Raw genomic sequence first — 23,508 nt, 5'->3', positions numbered from 1 at the left:
AATTATTTTAAGTCTTGATCGTGGTTACAAAACTGCATGCATTTGTCAAATCTCATACAATTATACAGTTAAAAGGATGACTCCCATTGATATAAATTATAATTTAATAAACCCTCTATATTTCTTTTTTTTTTAAAGGTTTTATTTATTTATTTGACAGACAGAGATCCCAAGTAGGCAGAGAGGCAGGCAGAGAGTGGGGGGAAGCAGGCTCCCCACTGAGCAGAGAGCCCAACATGTGGCTTGATCCCAGGACCCTAAGATCATGACCTGAGCTGAAGGCAGAGGCTTTAACCCAGTGAGCCACCCAGGCACCCCTCATCCATTCCTTTCTTGACCATCATTTTGCAAAGTTATAGCATGAAATCATATCCCTTTCCTCATTTGGTTGCTGCTGGTTAAGCAGTTTGCTGGTTTTTATGATTCTCTTATTTCACTAAGTATTAGGAAATTAGGTTCTCTGATTTAGCTTTATTCTACCATCTTTGGTAGGACACATGCCTCTTTATCTTAAACAACTGCACAAAATTCCATTTATGGCTGCACCATCAATAAGTAATCAGTCACCTCATTGATGGGCATTTAGACTGAACCCATTTCAAGTCAACGTAAAAAGAAAAACAATAACTTAGGGGTAGGTACAAGAGCGGAATATTAGGGTTAAATAACCTTCAGAAGTATTTACCCTTTAAAGGTCTATAATATGAAATAATATCTCTATTTAATTTTCTAAAAGATTTTACTTATTTGACAGGGAGAGAGCGAGCAAAAGCAGGGGGAGCAAGGGAGAAGCAGGCTCCCCTGCAGAGCAGGGAGCCCAATGTGGGGCTCACCTGAGCTGAAGGCATTTGCTTAACCAACTGAGCTACACAGGCGCCCTCTAATTTTAATAGGTACTTCCATCTAATTGGTCAACATATTTTGTGATTAAAATTTATTTAGAGGGGCGCTTCGGTGGCTCAGGTGGTTAAGCGTCTGCCTTCAGCTCAGGTCATGATCTCAGGGTCCTGGGATTAAGCCCCGCATTGGGCTCCCTGCTAGGCAGGGAGTCTGTTTCTCTCTTTCCCTCTGCCCCTCTCTCTGGCTCGTGCTCTTTCTTCCAAATAAATAAATAAAATCTTTAAAAAATTTATTTAGAAAACTATTATTGTACTTACTCAAAAATATTTATAAGTTGTTCACTTGGTGCATTTTTCAGTCCAGCCACAATACTCTGTAACCGGCTCACACTCTGAGTGGCTGAAGCAACAGGAGTAGCGACTGCTTCTTTTTCTCGTAAATATCGCCGTCCTGTCAGTGGGGTAGAAGGTGCAAATGATGTTTTCTGTCAAAAAAGAAAAATCTGTGAAATTAAAAAGTTACCTTGCCTTCATTATGTGTTCAATTCAGTATATATACTATCTTCTTTATTCGTATTTAGTAGGACTATTTTCCTCCCTCCTCTGGTTAACTATCAAAGTTTTACCAATACTATGCTAATGACATCCTTACATTTAAGTAACACTTTTTCAAAGCACCTACTACCTATAATCTCATCTTATCACAATATTAAATTGAAATATATACATTTTCACTTTACATATGAAACAGGCAGAAAAGGTTAAAAAATTAAGCTCATAAGGTTAATGGCAGAGCTTGGACTGAGACTTAGGTTTTCTACCTTCTAGACCAGAGATTTTTCCATTAGACCTCATCCTCCAACCCATTTTATTTTAATTAATTAATTAAAGATTTTATTTATTTGACATAGAGAGAGAGACACAGAGAGAGGGAACACAAGCTGGGGGAGTGGGAGAAGGAGAAGCAGGCTTCCCTGTGAGCAGGGAGCCCTATGTGGGACTCAATCTCAGGACTCTGGGATCATGACCTGAGCCAAAGGCAGATGCTTAAGGACTGAGCCACCTGGGCGCCCCTCATCACATCTTACATATAAAAACAGAATTAAGCCTTTACTATTAACAATCAAGACCAGCATTCCATGCCTGAAGTTCAGGGAAAGCACAGAATAAATTTTAATGTAAAAGAACAGTGGCTAAGGTGATGCAAAGAAAGAATGATAAGAAAGCATAAATCCTTTTAAGAAAAGATTTTATTTATTTGAGAGCAAGTGAGCTTGTGTGCGGCAGTAGGGGGCGGGCCGAAGGAGAGGGAGAAAGCAGACCCCCTGTTGAGCAGTGAGCCCAACAGGAGGCTTGATCCCAGGACCCGAGATCATGACCTAAGTTGAAGTCAGATGCTTAGCTGACTGAGCCACCCCACATAAATCCTTTTTTATGTCAAAAAGACACATACCCTACTGAAAAGCCCAGACATTCTGGGAAAATGTATTAAAAATATGAAAAACATCAAGAAATGAGGTAAAAATACTAAATGCCATAGTTCAAAAAATTACCTTTTAAGGCTTTCATGGGAAATATAAATTAGTAGAAGAAACTCAAGATTTAACTTGAAAGATGCTTCTGTTGTTAGTGGAATCACACACAGAGAGAAAAAGATCATTCAAGACTGAGGCCAGGCTAAGTTATATTACTTTTTCAAAGTGTTGTTGAAGATTACAGTCCACATTAGCTTGTGCTGTCAGTTTCCCTAATGGGGTGTCACCAGTGAACTTTCGAGGAGTTCCAATTTCTTCTTCTGCATCCGCTCCCAAAAAGATCCTCTCATCAAAATCACCCACAGTTAAAACATATTCTTCATACTCCTTGTTCACGGCTTTGCTGAAAAGAGAATTATTTATTTAAAAAAGATTTTATTTTATTTTTATTTTTCAAAATTTTATTTAAATTCTAGTTAAACATACAGCGCTATGTTGGTTTCAGGAGAATTCACTGATTCATCAATTTACATACAACACCCAGGGCTCATCATATCCAGTGCCCTTCTTTTTTTTTAAAGATTTTATTTATTTATTTGTCAGAGACAGAGGAAGAGAGAGTGAGCAAGCACAGGCAGACAGAGAGGCAGGCAGAGGCAGAGGGAGAAGCAGGCTCCCCGCCGAGCAAGGAGCCCGATGTGGGACTCGATCCCAGGACTCTGGGATCATGACCTGAGCCGAAGGCAGCCGCTTAACCAACTGAGCCACCCAGGCGTCCCATCCAGTGCCCTTCTTAATACCCATCACCCATCTAGGCCATCTCCCACCCATCTCCCTGCATAGCCTCTCAGTTTGTTCTCTAAGCGTCTCTTATGGTTTCCCTCTTCCCCCCACCCCCCACCCCATCTGTTTTGTTTCTTAAATTATACATATGAATGAAATCACAGGGTATTTGTCCTTCTCTGCCTGACTTGTTTCACTTAGGAAATACACATTAGCTCCAACCATGTCATTGCAAAAGGCAAGATTTCATTCTTTTTTTTTTTTTTTAAATTTTTTTTTTTTTAAGATTTTATTTATTTACTTGACAGGGAGAGATCACAAGTAGACAGAGAGGCAGGCAGAGAGAGAGAGAGAGGGAAGCAGGCTCCCTGCTGAGCAGAGAGCCCGATGCGGGACTCGATCCCAGGACCCTGAGATCATGACCTGAGCCGAAGGCAGCGGCTTAACCCACTGAGCCACCCAGGTGCCCAAGATTTCATTCTTTTTGATGGCTGAGTAATATTCCATTGTCTATATATACCATGTCTTCTTTATCCATTCATCAGTCAATGGACATTTGGGCTCTCTACATAGTTTGGCTATTATTGTTCATGCTGCTATGAACATCAGGGTGCATGTACCCCTTCAAATCTGCATTTTTGTATGCTTTGGGTAATTATCTAGTAGCGTAACTGCAGGATTGCAGGGTAGTTCTATTTTTAACTTTTTGAGGAAACTCCATACTGTTTTCTAGAGTGGCTTCATTAGTTTGAATTCCCACCAGTAGCGCAAGAGGGTTCCCCTTTCTCTGCATCCTCAATACTTGTTTCCTGTGTTATTAATTTTAGCCATTCTGAGAGGTGTGAGGTAGTATCTCGTCATGGTTTTGATTTATATTTCCCTATTGATGAGTGATGCTGAGCATCTCTTCATGTGTCTGTTAACTATCTGGACGTCTTCTTTGGAAAAGTGTCTATTTATATCTTCTGCTCATTTCTTAACTGGATTACTTGCTTTTTGGCTGTTGAGTTTGATAAGTTCTTTATAGATTTTGGATACTAACCCTTGTCAGATATATAATTTGCAAATATCTTCTCCCATCCTGTAAGCTGCCTTACAGTTTTGTTGACTGTTTCCTTTGTTGTGCAGAAGCTTTTTATCTTGATGAAGTCCCAACAGTTCATTTTTGCTTTTGTTTCCCTTGCCTCTGGTGATGTGTTTGGTAAGAAGTTGCTACAGCTGACGTGAAAGAGGTTGCTGCCAATGTTCTCCTCTAGGATTTTGATGGGTTTTCTACATCACATTTAGGTCTTTTATCCATTTTTAATTTGTTTTTGTGTATGATGCAAGGAAGCTCTCCAGTTTGATTCTTTTGCATGATGCTGTCCAATTTTCCCAGCACCATTTATTGAAGAGACTGCCTTTATTCCATTGGATATTCTTTCCTGTTTTGTCAGAGATTACTTGACCATATAGTTGTGGATCTAAAGATTTTATTTTATTTATTTATTTATTTATTTTTTTAAAGATTTTATTTATTTATTTGACACAGAGAGATCACAAGTAGACAGAGAGGCAGGCAGAGAGAGAGAGGGAAGCAGGCTCCCTGCTGAGCAGAGAGCCTGATGCGGGACTCGATCCCAGGACCCTGAGATCATGACCTGAGCCGAAGGCAGCGGCTTAACCCACTGAGCCACCCAGGCGCCCCTAAAGATTTTATTTTTAAGTAATCTCTACACCCAACTCAAACTCACAAGCCCAAGATCAAGAGTTGCATGCTCTTCTGAGTAAGTCAGATACCCCGAGAATTATGTTAAGCTGCTAGAATAAAACTAAGTTACACAGTGGATTTTTAAAAATATTTATTTAAGGGGCGCCTGGGTGGCTCAGTCTGCTTTTGGCTTAGGTCATGATCCCAGGGTCCTGGGATCAAGTCCTGCGTTGGGCTCCCCAGTCAGCAGGAAGCCTGCTTCTCCCTCTCCAACTCTCCCTGCTTGTGTTCCCTCTCTCTCTCTCTGTCAAATAAATAAATAAAATCTTTAAAATATATATATATTTAAGTAACCTCTACATCCAACATGGGGTTCAAACCCATAACCCCAAGATTGAGAGTCCCACACTCTAACTGAGTCAGCCAGGTACCTCCACAATGGATATATTTTGACTTGAAGATAAATTTAGACTCCAAGGCCTGGAAAAGCTAATAACTTTCTAGTTTTTAACTCTACCCACCTAACAATAGCAGACATTTCTATCTGATTATGGACATGCTTCATGTTCACATATACAACAATAATAAATTACTTTGAAAGATGAGCAAAAAGAGAATATAAACTTAATCTGAAAACTAGGCGAACCTAATTAAGATGTGATCACTAAGGGAACAATAATGGCTTTGTAATATAGGTATATTTTGAATTTGCCAATATTTGATTAGTAAAGGAACATACACTCAAATACAGAAATCACTGGGTCTCTTTATGAGTTTCTCTGGAAGGAGCGCTTTTAAGTGCCAAAGATTTCTTTTCTTTAAGTGCCAAAGATTTCTTAAAATATGTCTACTTAGGGGCACCTGGGTGGCTCAGTGGGCTAAAGCCTCTGCCTTCGGCTCGGGTCATGGTCCCAGGGTCCTGGGATCGAGCCCTGCATCGGGCTCTCTGCTTTGCAGGGAGCCTGCTTCTCCATCTCTCTCTGCCTGCCTCTCTGCCTACTTGTGATCTCCATCTGTCAAATAAATAAATAAAATCTTAAAAAAAAAAATGTCTACTTAGAGACAACAAGGATTAGTAACAACCTCAGTCAATGCCACTAATGCAGAAGGAACCTAAGTTTGGAGTAGTTACCTTAATATAATGTTCTACTTTAAAAACGGTAATAAATCATCATCGACAGCCTATAGTATGGCAGATACCACTAATGCTAGATACTTACCTATTATCAGTAAAACTGGAAAGGTCCAGGAGGCATTCTCCTTTTAAAATCTGGGAAGAAAAAGTCATTTTTTGACATGTAATTAAGCATAATAACATAGATACAAAAACATGACATTTATCTATCACATTGGCAGTTGTTATAAAAAATATACACACAAAACAGAATTACTCAGTATTTCCTTTAAACCAGTAAAACCTATTTAGCACACAAATAAAATATTTTAAAAATGTAAAGGTCAACTTTTAAAAATACTTTTAAGTTAGCCTGTGGCAATGGTTTCTAAATTCTAGTGACGTAAGAATCACTTAGAGATATGGGGTTTTTTTTTTCCCTAAAGATGTATTTATTTGAGAGAAAAGAGAGAGAGAGAGAAAGCACATGAACAGGGGGGAGGGGCAAAGGGAGACAGAGAATCTCAAGCAGGCTCAGCATGGAGCCCAACTCAGGGTTTGGATCTCATGAGCCTGAGATCATGACCTGAGCCGAAACCAAGTTGGATGCTCAACCAACTGAGCCACTCAGGCAGTCACTTAGGTCACTTAGGGGAATTTTTTTTTTTTTTAAAGATGTTATTTATTTATTTGACAGACAGAGATCACAAGTAAGCAGAGAGGCAGGTAGAGAGAGAGGAGGAAGCAGGTTTCCCACTGAGCAGAGAGCCCAATGCAGGGCAAGATCCCAGGACCCTGGGATCATGACCTGAGCCGAAGGCAGAGGCTTTAACCCACTGAGCCACCCAGGCGCCCCAGGAATTTTTTAAAAAATGCAGATTGATGGACCACAAGTCTTGAGCTGAGGCATCATTTTATATAAATTCCCCCAAGTGATTCTGACAAAAGCTGTCCAATTTTAAACATTGGTCTAAGGAGAAGGGAAACTAACATTTACTAAATGATAATATGTGTTAGGCAAGGAAACATTCAAAGGGAATAAGGTACTATTGCTAGTGAGAGAAGAAAACTATACTGTTTATATAGTATTTTCTTTTCTTTCTTTTTTTAGGCTCCAACATGAGGCTTGAACTCATAACCCTGAGATCAAGACTTATGATGCTCCACCAATTGAGCTACCCAAGTGCCCCTGTTTATAATATTATCTATGCACCCACACTATTCCTAGATTATTACATATAAGGGTTGTAAACTCAAATGCTTTCAGCAGTCAGGGTTCAACATACATAAATTTAAGAGGACAGAAAGCATACTTCCCATCTTTAAAAGAGGTGGGCATCACTTAGCTTAACAATAGTTATCCATGTAGAAATTCTAACCTTGTATTGCCATAGTCCCTGATTTTTTTTTTTAAAGATTTTATTTATTTATTTAACAGAGGGAGAGAGAGAGAAAGATCACAAGTAGGCAGAGCAGCAGGAAGAGAGGAAGGGAAGCAGTCTCCCTGCTGAGCAGAGAGCCCGATGTGGGGCTCGATCCCAGGACCCTGAGACTATGACCTGAACCGAAGGCAGAGGCTTAACTCACTGAGCCACCCAGGCGCCCCAAGTCCCTGATTTTTGAAAGAGATTTTCTTTCCTTTTTTTTTCTTTCCCAACATGGGGCTTAAACTCATGACCCTGATATCAAGACCTGAGCTGAGATCAAGTCAGACACTTAACTGAGCCAACCAGGTGCCCCTTGAAAGAGATTTTCATATTAAAAGTCTTTATATATAAATTAGAATTGAATGAAATAAAAATAAAGAACACTCTACATAGGCAAAACAAAACATCTGCAGCCCATGAGTAGGAGGACAACTATCCAAACTAGGACTCTTTTGGAGTGAAAGGAGGTGCTATAATAATTATGTTAAGACAACAACCAAAACCTAGGTAATCCAGGCAAACCAAAATTTATGCTCATTATACCCCAGGGCCACTAATGTGGTGCTTCTGCAGAGCACAGAAGACAATTCTTGAGTTCCCTTCAAAGTTTACTTTGCTGGACATGTTTAACTTGCAAGTAAGGAGCCATGATACACATACGCACATACATACACACAGGAAGAAAGATAAAGCTAGATACAAAAGTGTGTGTAACAGAAGAACCACCCAGTTAGAGAAGACTTTATGATTGAAGAAAAATCTCCTATTATCTACAAAGAGTGGAAGGAACCACAGTGATGACCTAATTCACCTTCCCCCCCCCCCTTTTTTTTTTTACCAAAGAGAAAACTCAAGTACTAGCTGGATTAAATGGCTCAATGTTGGGAAAATAAGAAATTGAGAACAAGAGGAGTAAGCCATTTCATAAACACAGAATTAGCGAAGTAAATTGCTGAGAAAAAAAAATCCAAAATGCATGCAGGTAGCCTGTAAGTGGCTATAAAACTATAACAGATTTTCTGTTCTGTTTATATAAAATTGAAGCTATAGTTGTTACGTATCACCCCATCTTTAGTAAATAGTCAGCAGTTATTCAAATTGTGGCAGTAAATTAATTTACCCTGACCTTCTGCTTTCCATAATTCTTTATTAGGCTTACTCCAATGTTCGGTTCTTTATAATTCTTTTATTAAAACCTCTTACAGCCATCTCTGCCAGTGCATTTACTTGAAAGTATATATAGATGGTCACAGTCTTTTTTTTTTTTTTTTTAAGATTTTATTTATTCATTTGACAGAGAGAGATATCACAAGTAGACGGAGAGTCAGGCAGAGAGAGGAGGAAACAGGCTCCCTGCTGAGCAGACAGCCCGATGCGGGGCTCGATCCTAGGACCCTGGGAACATGACCTGGGCCGAAGGCAGAGGCTTTAACCCACTGAGCCACCCAGGCGCCCCGGTCACAGTCTTTAACAGCTCAGTTTTGCACATCACGAAAGATCATAGGGTGATTCTGCATTACAGCATTTTAAATCATGGCAGAGACTGAAACCTGGAAATCTTGACCCTGAGTCCTAATGCTGAGAACTTGCTTAAAACATTATTTTTTCCTTAGAGGTTTTTGCTGCTGACCTTTAAAAATCTTAGCCATTTACTTTTAAGTGCAGTACCTTTCTGTCAAAGAGTTTTGAAATATATGGCTTAAAGTAGTGTTCCTTTATTCCTTTTGCTTCTACTAGAAGTCCGTCATGCAGTTCACACAGTACAGCAATGATGCAGGGAGGCTCTTCAGAAGCCCTAAAGTCAGCAGTATGGAAATCAGATGGTAAACCTAGTTTGACAGGATATGAAAAGCAAAAGGAAATGGTTAGACGAATATGGTCAACATTTAAAACTTTTTCTAAATACTGATGACTAGTTTTCAAAAGTAAATAAGGTCTTACCTTTAAATGATGGATTCAGCAAGTCATGTCTATTTGGGCATATAATGGCATTGGCAAAAATCAGATCCAAGCAACACAGAAGTAAATGGTAAGAATTTACTAAGTCATCTCCAATCATACGAAAATTACCTTTATAAGAAAAAAACACAAAGATCAGAAACCTCTTATGTCAAATAACATCAAGTTCCCACAGCAGAAATGTAAAACCACTGAAAGTATCACCTTACCCTTAGTATAAACAAAGAGTGTCCAACAGAAATTAAAGAGATCCTTAACACTGCAAGGAATCCTCCTAGAAAGGAAAAAATGTACTTTTTAACTAACTTGGTAATATCACTCCACATGGTCATTTAAATTGAAGCAGCAAATATAAATAACAAATAGTAAAGTCAAATTACATGTAAAATTCTATTCACAAAGGACAACCTATGGTTCATTAAGTGGACTTAAATATTTCTAATCTGCACAAAATAATCAGACCATAAAAAATAAGTTAAAATATTACCCTGAATTTCCAGATATGGTAATTATAAATGGATTAAAATTTTTTTTTATAAAAAAAATTTTTTTACAAATGGATACTTCTGTTAAAAAGCAGACTTTCAAAAATGCAAATTTCCAAAGTTTATAGCATAATTTGTATTATTTTAATGTCAATTACATAACAATTAAGAGTCTTACCTCTGCTTCCTGCTTCGAGGTAACTTTGGTGGCTCTTCATATGGATTTTGAAATATATCTAAAAAAATTGGCTCAAATTTTTTGAAAATGACAGTAGACACCTCAAAATTTCTTTCTAGCCTTTCTATACGTTCACGAAATTCTTGCGGCAGGTTTGACATGTCCATCCACTTCTTCATTTTACTAAAAAACTGTATTAAACTAAACAAAAGCAACTTTATTTTTTTAAAAGTTCAACTTTAAAGTGAGTTTATATAAAGGACAAGTTAACATTTTATTTATGCCTACGAATCTTAAGAATCTTGATTAAAGAAAAAAAAATCTTTACTTAAAAGCGTAAATTTATAAAAAAAAAAAAAAAAAAAAAAAAAGGCAACCGAAAAACCTTATTCCCAAGTGCTATGAAATTCCTCTGGCTTCCAGAATCACTATGGGAATATAGATATTGAATTAGTGGTCATTACATAAATGTCTTCTATCCATGAAGTAATGGTACCTATCTACTTCTTTCATTCCCTACAGCACCCAGACAATAATTTGTAAATATATTAAAGCAATGTGAACAGATTGAGTTCATGAAATTAGTTTGAAGACAAACAGAATCTCCCAAGTAGTGGATTGTGAAAGTTGATCACAAAGCACCAGACAGTTATAGTTTAGGAATAAAATTCAAGTGTTTGTGTTCCAATATGTGGTTCCACCATCAAATATAAATGAAAAGGTAGTACATACCCAGAAAATTACTTTAATAGATTATTAGTCCACCTTTCTGGCTTATTCAATCATGGGTACATTTTTTGTGTCCTCATGTTAGTATGGTTTTAGACTGAAATTTGTAGCATTCATTTAAGTGTCTAGTGCCATTTACAGAATTTTTTTTTAAGATTTCATTTTTAAGTAATGTCTATATCCAACATGGGGCTTGAACTTACAAACCTGAGATCAAGAATCGCATGCTTTACTGACTGAACTAGCCAGGTTCAGTAAAGACTGAACCAGCACCAGAATGATACCTTTTTTTTTTTTTTTTAAAGACTTTATTTATTTATTTGACAGAGAGAGAGCACAAGTAAGCAGAGCAGCAGGCAGAAGGAGAGAGAGAAACAGGCTCTCTGCTAAGCAGGGAGCCTGATACGGGGCTCGATCCTAGGACCCTGGAATCATGACCTGAGCCAAAGGCAGCTGCTTAACCAATTGAGCCATCCAGGCGGCCCAGAATTTTTTAAAAAAGGTGATGGAACGGGGGCTCCTGGGTGGCTCAGTGGGTTAAAGCCTCTGCCTTTGGCTTGGGTCGTGGTCTCAGGGTCCTGAGACAGAGCCCCACATCAGGCTCTCTGCTCAGCGGGGAGCCTGCTTTCTCCTCTCTCTCTGCTTTCTCCCTCTCTGCCTGCTTCTCTGCCTACTTGTGATCTCCGTCTGTCAGATGAGTAAATAAAATCTTTTAAAAAAAAAAAAAAGGTGATGAAAGACATCATCAGCTAATTATCCATAGGTATTCAAACTCCAGATATGCAGACTGAAATCTGAGAATCTGAGTCTCTTTAAAAGATTCTTAGCAATAATAGCAACAATTTTTTTTTTTTTTTTTTTTTTTTTTGCTGGATTACTAAATATTTATTTTGGGTAACAAGTTAGAGTCCCTTATAGGAGATTGTTTTGGAGGCAGGGATGCTCAGCATGTGAAATTCTTTCTTGTTCAAGGAATTCCCCAATTTTGAGTCTCGCTGTCTACTAGATAGATCAGCTTCACTGAAGTTAGGGTGAAGGCATAAAACCTGAGGTCTTTGATATATGTTTGTGATTTTGAAACTGGAGTTGAAATGCACAGAACTGAGCAAGTGATAAATTCTTATAGCAGGATCATCAGCAATATTCAGCTATTAGGGACAAACACAGTGGCAATGTCCAGAAATGGCACTGCCAGCCATGTAAGTCGTGTCCTTGTTAGATGAATTCTTGTGATATGCTTTTTGGCTCTACCCAGTCTCATTTTATTCCTGGACATTTTCCAACTCTGTTTTCTCAAGTCATCCTAAACACTCTGTCTAAAGACTAGTTAGCTAGTCAGTAGTTGGTATCTGTTTTTTTATAAACAAGATGCTTGACTAATATATACTTATATAAATCCATTGTATTTATTGTTATTCCTAGTATGGCTGTTCTAACCTGGAACAAAGCACATCAGAATGTTTGGAAACAAATAAACTTATAGCATTATTATTACTTAACCTAGGAGTATGATTTTTTAAAGTAAAATAAGAAGCAAAGTAAACTTCACAGCTTTCAAAACAATTCTGTTCGTTGGAATTCTGTTGTAAAGAAGAATACATTACTCTAGGGCACCTGGGTGGCTCATCAGTTAAGTGTCTGCCTTCGGCTCAGGTCACGATCCCAGGGTCCTGGGATCAAGCCCCAAGTTGGGATCCGTGCCTAGTGGACAGCATGCTCCTCCCTCTCCTCTGCCCTCCCCTCACCACTCGTGCTCTCTCGCTATCTCAAATAAATTAAATCTTAAAAAAAAAAAAATCATACTCCAATAAGCATATGAAAAGAAACTCCACATCACTGGCCATTCGGGAAGTCTAAGATACCATTTCATGCCCACTAGAATGGCCTTAAAGAAAAGACAGATAATAACAAGTATTGGCAAGGATATGGGTAAAATGGAACCCTCAAACTCTGCTGGTGGGAATGTAAACTTGTGTAGTCACTTTGGAAAACAATCTGACAGTACATCAAAAGATTAAACAGAGTGTTCTCATAGGACCCAATAATTCCATTCATACATATATACTCAAAAGAAATAAAAACATATGTCTACACAAAAACTTATGCACAAATGTTCATAGCAGCATTATTCATAATGGCCAAAAGGTGGAAACCACTCAAGTATCCATCAACTAATAAACAGATAAACAAAATGTGGTATATATGCAATGGAATATTATTCAGCCATAAAAAGGAATGAAGTACTGATAAATGCCAAGGGCTAGGAGGGAGAAGGAAGCTTTTGTTTAATTGTTATGAGGTTTCACTTTGGGAAGCTGAAAAATTTCTGCAAATGGATGGTGGTGATGACTGCACAACAATGTAAATATATTTATTGCCACTGAACTGTACACTTAAAGTTGGTTAGATGGTAAATTTTATGTATATATATTGTTTAAAGATTCATTTTTATATATAGAGAGAGAGCAGGTAGGGGGAGGGGCAGGAGAAGAAGGAGAGAAGCAAACTTACCGCTGAGCTGGGAGCCTGACGGGGCCAAATCCCACAACCCAGAGACCATGACCTGAGCCAAAATCAAGAGGGAGATGCCCAACTGACTAGCCACCCAGGTGCCCCAATGTTATGTATATTTTACCACATGTACACCTTTTAATAAATGTAGAGTACAGATGGTAAATATGGGGTATATGTCCCAATAGCAGCATACTACTGAATTTCAATGGTACTCAAAACATAAAAAAGAAAATTACTTTGTAAAAATTTAGTATCACCAGTGTTCCAGTTAAAATGTATGAGAAATAATTTTTCATGAAATATTCATTCAGGTTCTATTATAATATGAAAATAATGAATGAATGGATGTCATCTTGATTTAAACCCTAAGTAACTGAAAAACTTGGGGAAAATGTGGAAAAATTACTTCTGAATACTTAAAACAATAAGATGCAGACAACTTCTTTACTAAATTAAAAATTCAAATTGCACAACAGACACTACTTTTTTTTTTCAAGATTTATTTATTTGAGAGAGAGAGAGAGCAGGAGAGGGGGAAGGGTCAGAGGGAGAAGCAGACTCCCTGCCGAGTGGGGAGCCCAACACTGGGCTGGATCCGGGGACTCCAGGATCATGACCTGAATCGAACGCCGTCGCTTAACCAACTGAGCCACCTAGGCACCCCCAAATACTACTTTTTAATATTACACTTAATAGCAAAATAAACTTTTATTTGAAACTTTTTTTTAAGACTTTATTTATTTGTCAGAGAGCCTGAACAAAAAGGGAGAGTGGCAGGCTGAGCAAGCAGAGGGAGAAACAGGCTCCTTGCTGAGAAAAGACCTGGATGCAATACTCAACCTGAGACAAAGAGAGGCACTTAACCGACTGAGCTACCCAGATGTCCCAGTTGAAACTTATTTTTAAGTTGGAAGTTGTTTTGTTTTTTTTTTCACAAACTGAAGCTGAATATAAATACAGTTCAGACATACTAATATTATGGGTAGATACATATGTAATACAGTATGGATTTGGGATATTCTGCTACCTACTAGGTATAAAACCTTTGGGAAGTAATTTAAGCTCTAGGCGACTAGGTTTCCTTATCTATAAAATGAGATTTATTTCATGGGATTAACTGTGAGGATTAAATGGATAAAGACATACAAACCCTTAGCACATATTAAATGCCTAGCTCACAGGTAAACACTCAAAAAAAACCTGCTAGTATTACATGTACATCTATAATCTGCACTTCTATATATTTTGCAGTATGATTTATTAGCAATATTTGGTATTTTTCCCTATCTATAAAGATCTTAAATAATCATTTAAAATTATACTTAAAATTGAAATTTCATAAACAGCCCAAATTATTATAAATCAATGAAAATAATAACATCACTTGTAATTCTTTTTTGTAGGAATGAACATGATGATACTCTATGCTCTTTTAGTAGTTAAGAATCTGACACCTAAAAAAAAAATTTACATCACTCTACATTTAAAAAATGGGGGTCTTTTGACCCATCCCTACACTTTTAGGAATTTATCTGAAATACATTTCACAATAATCTGTCTGTAATCACAAAGAACTGGATACAATCTAAATGGTCATCAGTAAAGGGTTGGCTAAATACATGAAATATCCTTATATCTTAAGTCCTAAAGCAAGGAAGAGCTACTTATGTTGATATGGAAGAATTACCAGAATATAAAGTAAGAAAAGCAAGAACAGGGGCACCTGGGTGGCTCAGTTGTTAAGCACCCGCCTTTGGCTCAGGTCATGATCTTAGGGTTCTGGGATTGAGCCCCGTGTCAGGTTCCTGTCTGCTTCTCCCTCTTCTACTCCCCCTGCCTGTGTTCCCTCTTTTGCTGTGTCTCTCTCTGTCAAATAAATAAATAAAATCTTTAAAGGAAAAAAAAAAAAAAGAAAAGCAACAATACTTATATGATCTCATTGTGTTTTAAAAAAACTAAAACACTGAAAAACAGATTTTTTTGTATTATTTGAAAGTTTGTGAACCCTTTTAAAAATTTTGGTAGAAGTATGTATAATATAAAATTTACTATTTTAACCATGTTTAAGTGTACAGTTAAGTGGTATTAAGTATATTCCCATTGTGTAATCATCACCAGCTATTTCCAGAATATTTCATTATTTGAAATTTTTATCATGTGCTCCAAATTTTAAGTTACTCTTTTTTTGTTCTGTTTCCCCAACAACCTAGTATTATAAAGATTTTAAAAATTTTATATGAGAAGCACTGATAGAAAAAAGTCAGTTTATTTTATACTGCAGTGAAGAGGGAGGTTTTACTCAATTAAAAAAATTACCTGAACTCCCATCAATCTTAATTATACTTTCATTTTATTTTTATCATAAATGACAAAAATTGGGGTCTACTGAAGTTGGGTTTTTTTTTTTTTGGCATCTACTGAAGTTTTAAAAATTGTCTTGAATGTATTATTTTTCCACTTATGCAAACTAAAATTGTTCTGAGAAAAAAATTTTTTTTTAAATTTAGCATAAACTGAAACTTTAATTGCTCTTCCTCGACAGGTCTTTTAAAGTTTGTTTGTCTTCCATGCTGGAAACCGAGGAAAGTAAATGGACAACAACCTCGAATAGTTTTGTCATGGGTGAAAAACCCAGAAACAGAGAACATTACTACCTATCCAAATCTGGATCCTTCCATTTCTTTTGTTTTGTATCCAGGCAAATAGTTCCATATGGTTAATGCCAGAGCAAGTAAAAGCTATAGCTAAGACCCATTGATTGCTTACTTGTTGCACAGTAAAAAATATTAACTCTACAGTAGAAAAACTATAGGAAAACACACTGAGCAGATAATCAAAATTAACACAAGCAAAGCACAAGGATATTGTGCCTCCAGATGTGATACGGCAAGGACACAAAACTACTTATGTGGTTTTCTATCTGGGGTGTAGAACCTGTCTCTAATCACAAGAAAACATAAGACAAATCCAAAATGAGGAGCAATCTCTTAAAAAGGGGTTGGAGTGTTTGTGGACTACATTCTTGCTGTGCAAATATTCCTGATTAAAGGAAACTAAACAGATATAGTAAGTGAATGTAGTACCTAATCCTTGATTAGAATATTCTTTTAAAAAATTGCTATAAAGATTATTATTGGATCAACTAATAAAACTAGAATAGAGATGACAGATTAAATTATTATATCAATGTTAACTCTGCTGAAGCTGGTAACTGTGGTAGTTATCCAAATACACAATGAAGTATTTAGGGGTAAAGGGCTATAATGCAGGCTACTTACTTTGAGATGATTGAGGAAAAAAAATTTGAGAAAGATCAAATGACAAAGCAAATAGAGTAAAGTGTCAATAAGAGGTGAATTTGGGTCAAGGGTATATGGATGTTAGGTGCTTTCCTTATTTTGCAGCTTTTCTAAAAGCTTGTAATTGTTTCCAAATGTTAAAAAAACAATGAAAAAATTACAGATAAAAAAATAGTATAAATTCCTCTGGCTGAAATCAGAATTTGAGGAAGAAAGGCAATGGAAGAATATGAGAATTGGAAAAGGATACCCATAGGACAACAAACTTTAAATGGAATAGAGTTGCAGAAATTAAATTCTAAAAGTAAATTTAGGACTTATAAAAGTGTTTGAAAAATCAAGTGCTTTACCTTAGTTTAGCTGAACGCAGTATTCTGGTAAGTGATACACAATTTCCTTCCATGATACCTTTCCCAACAGTGGGAATAATGCTTTTGCGGCATGCAACATACAATGAACATGCCAACCAGTGTATAACTTCTCCCTGGCAGGCAAAAGACAAACAGCAAAATGAATATATTATGTTAAATTGCTTGAGTTCTAAAACCAGAAAGGATCTTAGAACTATTTGGTCTTATTTTCGTTATGTATATAACAGGCCAGAGCAGTGAAGATAGTTGCCCAAGGTCACACAAAGCTTAGTTTTACAGAAATGAGTATAAAACTCCTTATTTTCAGTCCTGTGTAAGATGATATATCAGCATTAATCTAAAAATAGATCTCTCCGGGCGCCTGGGTGGCTCAGTGGGTTAAGCCTCTGCCTTCAGCTCAGGTCATGATCCCAGGATCCTGGGATCGAGCCCCGCATCGGGCTCTCTGCTCCGCAGGGAGCCTGCTCCCCGCCGCCCCACCTGCCTCTCTCCCTAATTGTGATCTCTGTCTGTCAAATAAATAAATAAAATATTAAAAAAATAAAATAAATTAAAAAAATAAAAATAAATAAAAATAGATCTCTCATCTACACCCCAAATCTGATATTATTTGAAGGAGTTCTCTTAAAAATTTTCAGCCTCAGCATTAGCTTACTTGATTTGAAAACACCAGTCATGGCCTTAATGATGCTCAAGTTCCTTTCCACCACTTCAGTTTTATGTCTCCTTTTTTTTTGAAGATTTTATTTATTTATTTGTCAGAGAGATAGAAAGAGTAGAGGCAGGCAGAGTGGCAGGCAGAGGCAGAGGGAGAAGACTGAAGATTGAAGGACGCTGGGATCATGACCTGAGCTGAAGGCAGCCACTTAACCAACTGACCTACCCAGGCATTCCTCCTTTTGTTTTTTCTAAGATTTTATTTATTAATTTGACAGAGAGACACACAGTGAGAGAGGGAACACAAGCAAGGGGAGTGGAAGAAGAAGAAGTAGGCTCCCCGCCGGGCAGGGAGCCACTTGGGGCTCAACCCCAGAACCCCGGGATCATGACCCGAGCCAAAGGCAAATGCCCAACGACTGAGCCACCCAGGTGCCCCTTACGCTTCCTTTTTAACCAGTATGGCAGGGAAAGGAAAGAACAGAGTAGAAAGATGGCAAGCAAGTCACACATAAAAAGTTCTTATCTATCTTGTACAACATAAAAAGACCACCATTTTTGTGAGGTAAACATTTGGGGAATTATCTACCCAATCTTTAAAACAGTAAGTAAGGGGCACCTGGGTGGCTCAGTGGGTTAAAACAGTAAGTAAGCCTCTCCACTGTAGTAGATACCTCAATTTACAATGGTATAAAAAGGTGACATTTGGGAATTCAACACTTAATTGTCTGCTTTAGACTTGAGATATCTCCAAGCTAAAATTACTTCATGACTTTACCACTGAACTACATATGTAATTTAAGGATTAAAAATTAGACACAAATCTTATAGCACAGTTCTGCAGAGCCTCTTTAAGACCAGTCTCTAAAAGAATAAAAACAATGAAAGATTTCTTATAATAATCCAAAACGGAGGACAGGAATGGGTGGCCAATAGAATTAAAACCCAGTTTAAAAAAACAAAAACCAAAAAAACAAAAAGAAAACCCCCATGTTATACCCTAATGTATGGAGAAGTCTTATTTGCTCAAGGTATTAAATGAGGCATGTAAGCTTGTGGCTGAATACTTTTTGGACCACCATTGATTAACAAATTTTGGGGAATAGTATCCAAGTATTAGAGAGCCACTGGATACAGGTTACTAGATTAAAACACCACTAAGAGAGAAAACTTAAGTACCAGTATTTTTGCTTTTTCTCCCTAAAAAAAGAAGGAAAAAAAAGTCAACTATATTACTTATTTTAATTCTTTGATGTTAGACCTTAGAAATACAAAGATGGTTTCTGACCTCAAGTAATTCCAAATCTAGAGTGAAGAAAAGGAACAAATAACGGTTATCTTTAACTGGTGAGATGTATGCTATAAGAATTGAAGATAAAGTGTGAGAGAATATATAGTAGAGTAACAGATTTTGAGGAGAGGTCAGAGAATTCAGAAGACTTAAAACTTGTTAAGTGGTGAATCATCAAAATATAAGGGGTGAGAGGGAAAGGCAAGGGGGAAATGTAAGTGGGGGCTTGTCAGGTATATTGACAGGGATAGGAGCTGGGGAGAGGATTTCTTTCATTTTTTTTTTTTTAAAGATTTTATTTATTTATTTGTCAGAGAGGGGAAGACAGAGAGAGAGAGAGAGCGCACGCACACAAGCAGGCAGAGTGGCAGGCAGAGGTGAAAGAGAAGCAGGCTCCCTGTCAAGCAAGAAGCCCGATGTGGCACTCAATCCCAGGACCCTGGGATCATGACCTGAGCTGAAGGCAGTGGCTTAACTGACTGAGCCACCCAGGCATCCCTGGGGAGAGGGTTAGGGAAAAAGAGTAGATATGGGGCATCTGGGTGGCTCAGTGGGTTAAAGCCTCTGCCTTCAGCTCAGGTCATGATTCCAGGATCCTGGGATGGAGCCCCGGATCAGGCTCTCTGCTCGGCGGGGAGCCTGCTTCCCTTCCTCTCTCTCTGCCTACTTGTGATCTCTGTCTGTCAAATAAATAAAATCTTAAAAAAAAAAAAAAAAAAGAGAGATATAAAAATACCTACTCCAAGAGCCTTTCATCAAAAACAAACAAAATTAAAAAAAGAGGAAGAAGAAAATAAAAGACTTGGGACAAAACAGCAGTCCCCAAATCTTAATTCATACATCTGTGCTTTCTGAATCAAACATTTAAGGTGTCCTATCAACTTCATCTTGTTCACTTAGCTCTTCAGATATATTTCTTCAATCTGCCTGTTGTAGGGAGTGAGGGAAAGGTTTCCAGACAGAGGGAATGGCATGGAGAAAACACGCAAGTGGGAAGAAACTTGGTATATTCAAGAATTTGAGGGGCACCTGGGTGGGGCAGGGTCCTGGGATCAAGTCCTGTACCTGGCTAAAAGCACGGTCAGCTTGAGACTTTCTCTCTGCCCCTCCCCTCTACATGCTTTTTTCTCTCTTAACAGATAAATCTTGTTTCTTTTGAAAGAGGTGTCGAGTTTAGTGCCTCGACTACACTTTGCACTCAGTAAATGTTTATTCAATGACAGAGCAAAGGAGGACTTAGGAAGTCAGAAATGCCTTCTCAGGCTTTTAAAAATTAGTTTGTTTTCACTGAGTGGCCATAATTCATAATCTCCCTTACTTGCCTATTCTTCCTTCAGCTTCCCAGTCGTGCCACCCACGGATGCATGTCACTGTCCTTTATCCAATCTACCAGTCTTACCCCAGAGACAAACAAGGGCGTCTCTTAGGTATTTTCTCCCTCAACACTCAACTCCAAATATCCAACTACATGCCTCTGAATGCAATTAATTATTTCATTAATAATAATAATAATTCATTCATGAATTAACTATTTCACCGGGTGGTAAGTCAGTGAGCCCAGGCCCCTTGGATTATGCAGGAAAGTCTCTGAATTTAAGGCTACTGGAGGAGTATGCTGGAATACATCCCATCGCAATGCTACCTCTATACTGGAGTCCTTTAATAATTAGCAGAATGACCCTGGGCAGCACAGTCCTCTGGGCCTTGATATTACTACCTGGAAAGCAGGTATAATACTGCCCTGCCACATTCACAGGGCTGCTGGTGGAGGGGGGGGTGGCTCCATGCGAGAATGATTAGGGGAAAAACCCAGTAATGACGGCACTTATTTAATTCAAAGTCAGGCGCTGCGGTAAGCATCAGGATACTGAGACGGGAGGAGGCTGGGGCTGAAGGTTGAGCCCCACTTGCCAATGATGGTTTTCATCACAGCAAGCAGCCCACAGCTCCGCCCGCCGGGGCGGTTCGAAGGCTCGGACTCCGCGCGGCTCCACCACTAACCGCGCGGCCTTGGGCACGTAGCTTAGGCACTCCGGTGGAACGGTTCCCAGGATTGTGGCGAGAATGGAGCGAGATGACATATTTAAAGGGCTGGGCGGTGGTGTCGGCACTACAACTCACTTCAGCTTTTACCATTCCGGTATTTGGTTTTTTAATAGATTTATGGGCGCTATCGTGACGTCTGCGGCGCTCGGCGGGAAGCTGGTGTGGAGTCTAGGGGACCCCCGAGGGGCGTGCGACCGCGGACAAGCCGCCCCTCTTCCGGACTTCGGTTTCCCGCCTCAGAAAGAAAATGGATAGATGGGTCTACACCCGCCCTTCCAACTCCGCACCCAGCAGCGCCCGGCGGGGAAGCGACCCTTCCCGGTGGGGAAACTCCCACCGCCCCAAAAGGTGGGGTAGGGGCGGGGCGGGGGTGGGGCCTGGCGGGGGTCGGGTCCGGCCGCCCCACCTGCCGCCGCTCACCTCTAGGCTGTAGTTGCCCCGGATGGCGGTGAAGTCGTCCAGGGCTTCGGCCGCGCTCCCCTCGTCCAGGTTCAGCTCCTGGCACAGGGCCTGCAGCGCCTCCCCGGCCGCGGCGACGACCGCTGCCCCCTCAGCGTGGGGTTCGTCCTCGAACATCCCCTCAGGCCGCGGTCACAGCCCCCCGGCTCCTTTCTCCCTCCTGGGCGCTCTACCCACAACCACCCGCGCCAAAGCGCGCGAAAGTCCGTGGCTTCAGAGCGACCTCTCTCCGATAGTCTGCATCCGCGTTTCTCCTCAAAAAGTCCGTTTCACCTCCAGGACATTCCGTGGTCTTTCTCTGAAACTGTGATAAGAAGATGGACCTCGGTTCCAGGAAAAAAACCTAGGCTTGGTCCTTGGCCGCCCGTGGTGAACAGCCGGCGGAGTAAATTAGCGCGGAGGGATCGGCAGCCGCGCGCAGAGTCCGCCGGACATTGTAGTCCATATCCTGCCTTGACTCCCGCGGGTCCGCTCTGGTCTCACCAGCTTATTGGTTCGGGCCGGACTGCCTATCACGAGGTGTCCTCCATCGTCTTAGGGAGAAGCCTCGTTTGTACCACTAACCCATGGGCCTGGATTTGTCACTGCCCCGCCAAACATAGTCCGACTGCCCCATTAGTTAGGAGGGAGGCAGAACAGAAAAAAAGTGGTTCTGTGACAGCTGGAGACCTCAGGACTCTGTCCCCTGCACCCAGTGAGTGGTTTGTGGAGCGATTGAAGGGCTGGCGAGGCAAACCAGGCCTGACCTGGGCTGAAAGCACTGCAGTGATAAGCTCTCAGGAGCCTAGGAACTGTCCTGGGAAGGACCATCGTTGTTCCAGGCTTGACCCTGGTCTGAGCATAAGCCTGAAGGCATGGAACTGGTTGGTCTCCAAGCCGAAACCCCTTTCCAGGAAGAGCCAGAGTGATCCAGAGCATGTCCCTTCTTGGCTCAAAATCTTTCAGTGTATTCCTCTTGCCCTTAAAATAGTATCCAAACTCATTTGGATGCCCCACAGGGTCCCTGTGATCTGGCCTCACCTCATTGCCCCCACCCAAGTGTCTAATGAGGTGCAGCCTCACTGCTTTGTTTTGGGACCTTGAAAATGCCAAGTGCCCAAGCTAGTTCTTGCCTCAAGGCCTTTGTCACACACTGGTCAAATGGCCCCAAATACTCTATACCAGGTCTTTGCTTGTCTGGCTCCTGCTTGTCATTCAAGATCAACTGTTAACCTTCCCAGCTCCTTCCTGAGCACTAAAGGAGCCGACCCACCCCTCTAATACCCCCATTTAGTTGTCTTCATAGCCCCATATCACTATCTGAAATTATCTTGTTTATTCACTGGCTCTTCCTACTAAAATGTGAGTTGCATGAGAGCAGGGGCCTTTTTTTCCTGCTCACTGTATTACAAAGTTTAGATTAGTGCCTGGCTCATAGCTGGCACTTAGTACTTAACAAAGTATGTTTGAAAAGCTGCAAAGAGCCCACTGATGCTTGGATGAGGGAAGGAGTCACCAGTGATGAAAATGGAAGACAGGTCAAGGTAGGTTGCAAAGGACCTCATATGCCCCACTAAAAGCCTAAACGTTGTCAGTGGGGGTTTTAATGAAAAGAGGTGAGGAATGACCAATAATGTTCTGGGAAGGTCCCTCTGGCTACAGCAGGACACATGGATTGGATGGGGTAGAGACTAGAGGTATGGAGATAGTAGGAGCTGGTCCAGCATTGAAAGGTGCCAGTCTGGAGGGAGGTCTCTTAGAACTGAATGGGGCACTGCTAGAGAGGGAAGAGTCCCCAGTAACAGAAGTTTCCATCTAAGTCAAGAGGGTGAAAAGTGATGTTGTTAACAAAATGGTAGTAGAAGCAGAATGACGAGATCAGTTCCAGAGCAGTTGTGTTTGTGATGCCTCAGGAACTTTAGGAGGAGACTGTTAGATCCTAGAAGGTATCCCCTCTCTCCTCTCTCCCAGCAATTTCCCAGTCTTCTACACTGTCCACACCTGGAGAAGGGTGGGACTTGGGAACCCCCTGCAAGCTGGGTCTCAGATAAGTAAAGTCTCAAACTCCTCTCACCCTCCAAATTCAAAATCAAACTGAAACATCCATGTGGCACTTCCAACGCTTCTTCCTTCTAGAAGCTACTACTGCAGTTGACTTTAGCACCACCTCATTATTCTTGGGAGGAGACGTAGTGTCTGCACAGAGACTCTCC

At 39.9% G+C, this 23,508-nt stretch overlaps 1 protein-coding gene across 6 annotated transcripts in view; it reads right to left on the bottom strand.

Moving 5' to 3' along the window:
- Positions 1-21,702, bottom strand: part of RBL1 (RB transcriptional corepressor like 1) — a 68,702-nt gene extending 47,000 nt beyond the window's left edge. For 4 of the 6 annotated variants that reach the window (XM_032845746.1, XM_032845748.1, XM_032845747.1 and 1 more), the window contains exons 1-9: positions 21,278-21,702; positions 16,843-16,976; positions 9,951-10,151; positions 9,497-9,561; positions 9,270-9,398; positions 8,997-9,157; positions 6,008-6,057; positions 2,531-2,717; positions 1,158-1,324 (exon numbers count right to left, since the gene is read on the bottom strand). In XM_032845746.1, the coding sequence (XP_032701637.1) occupies positions 1,158-1,324; positions 2,531-2,717; positions 6,008-6,057; positions 8,997-9,157; positions 9,270-9,398; positions 9,497-9,561; positions 9,951-10,151; positions 16,843-16,976; positions 21,278-21,433 (1,250 nt within the window). In that variant the 5' untranslated portion in view covers positions 21,434-21,702. The other 2 variants (XM_032845750.1, XM_032845751.1) reach the window with 2 other exon arrangements.
- Positions 21,703-23,508: the final 1,806 nt, after the last annotated feature.

The sequence above is a fragment of the Lontra canadensis genome, unplaced genomic scaffold (genome assembly GCF_010015895.1).
Source record: "Lontra canadensis isolate GAN:19392208 unplaced genomic scaffold, GSC_riverotter_1.0 scaffold169, whole genome shotgun sequence".
In the NCBI taxonomy this organism is placed as follows: domain Eukaryota; kingdom Metazoa; phylum Chordata; class Mammalia; order Carnivora; family Mustelidae; genus Lontra; species Lontra canadensis.
This window is presented reverse-complemented; position numbering and strand designations above follow the sequence as displayed.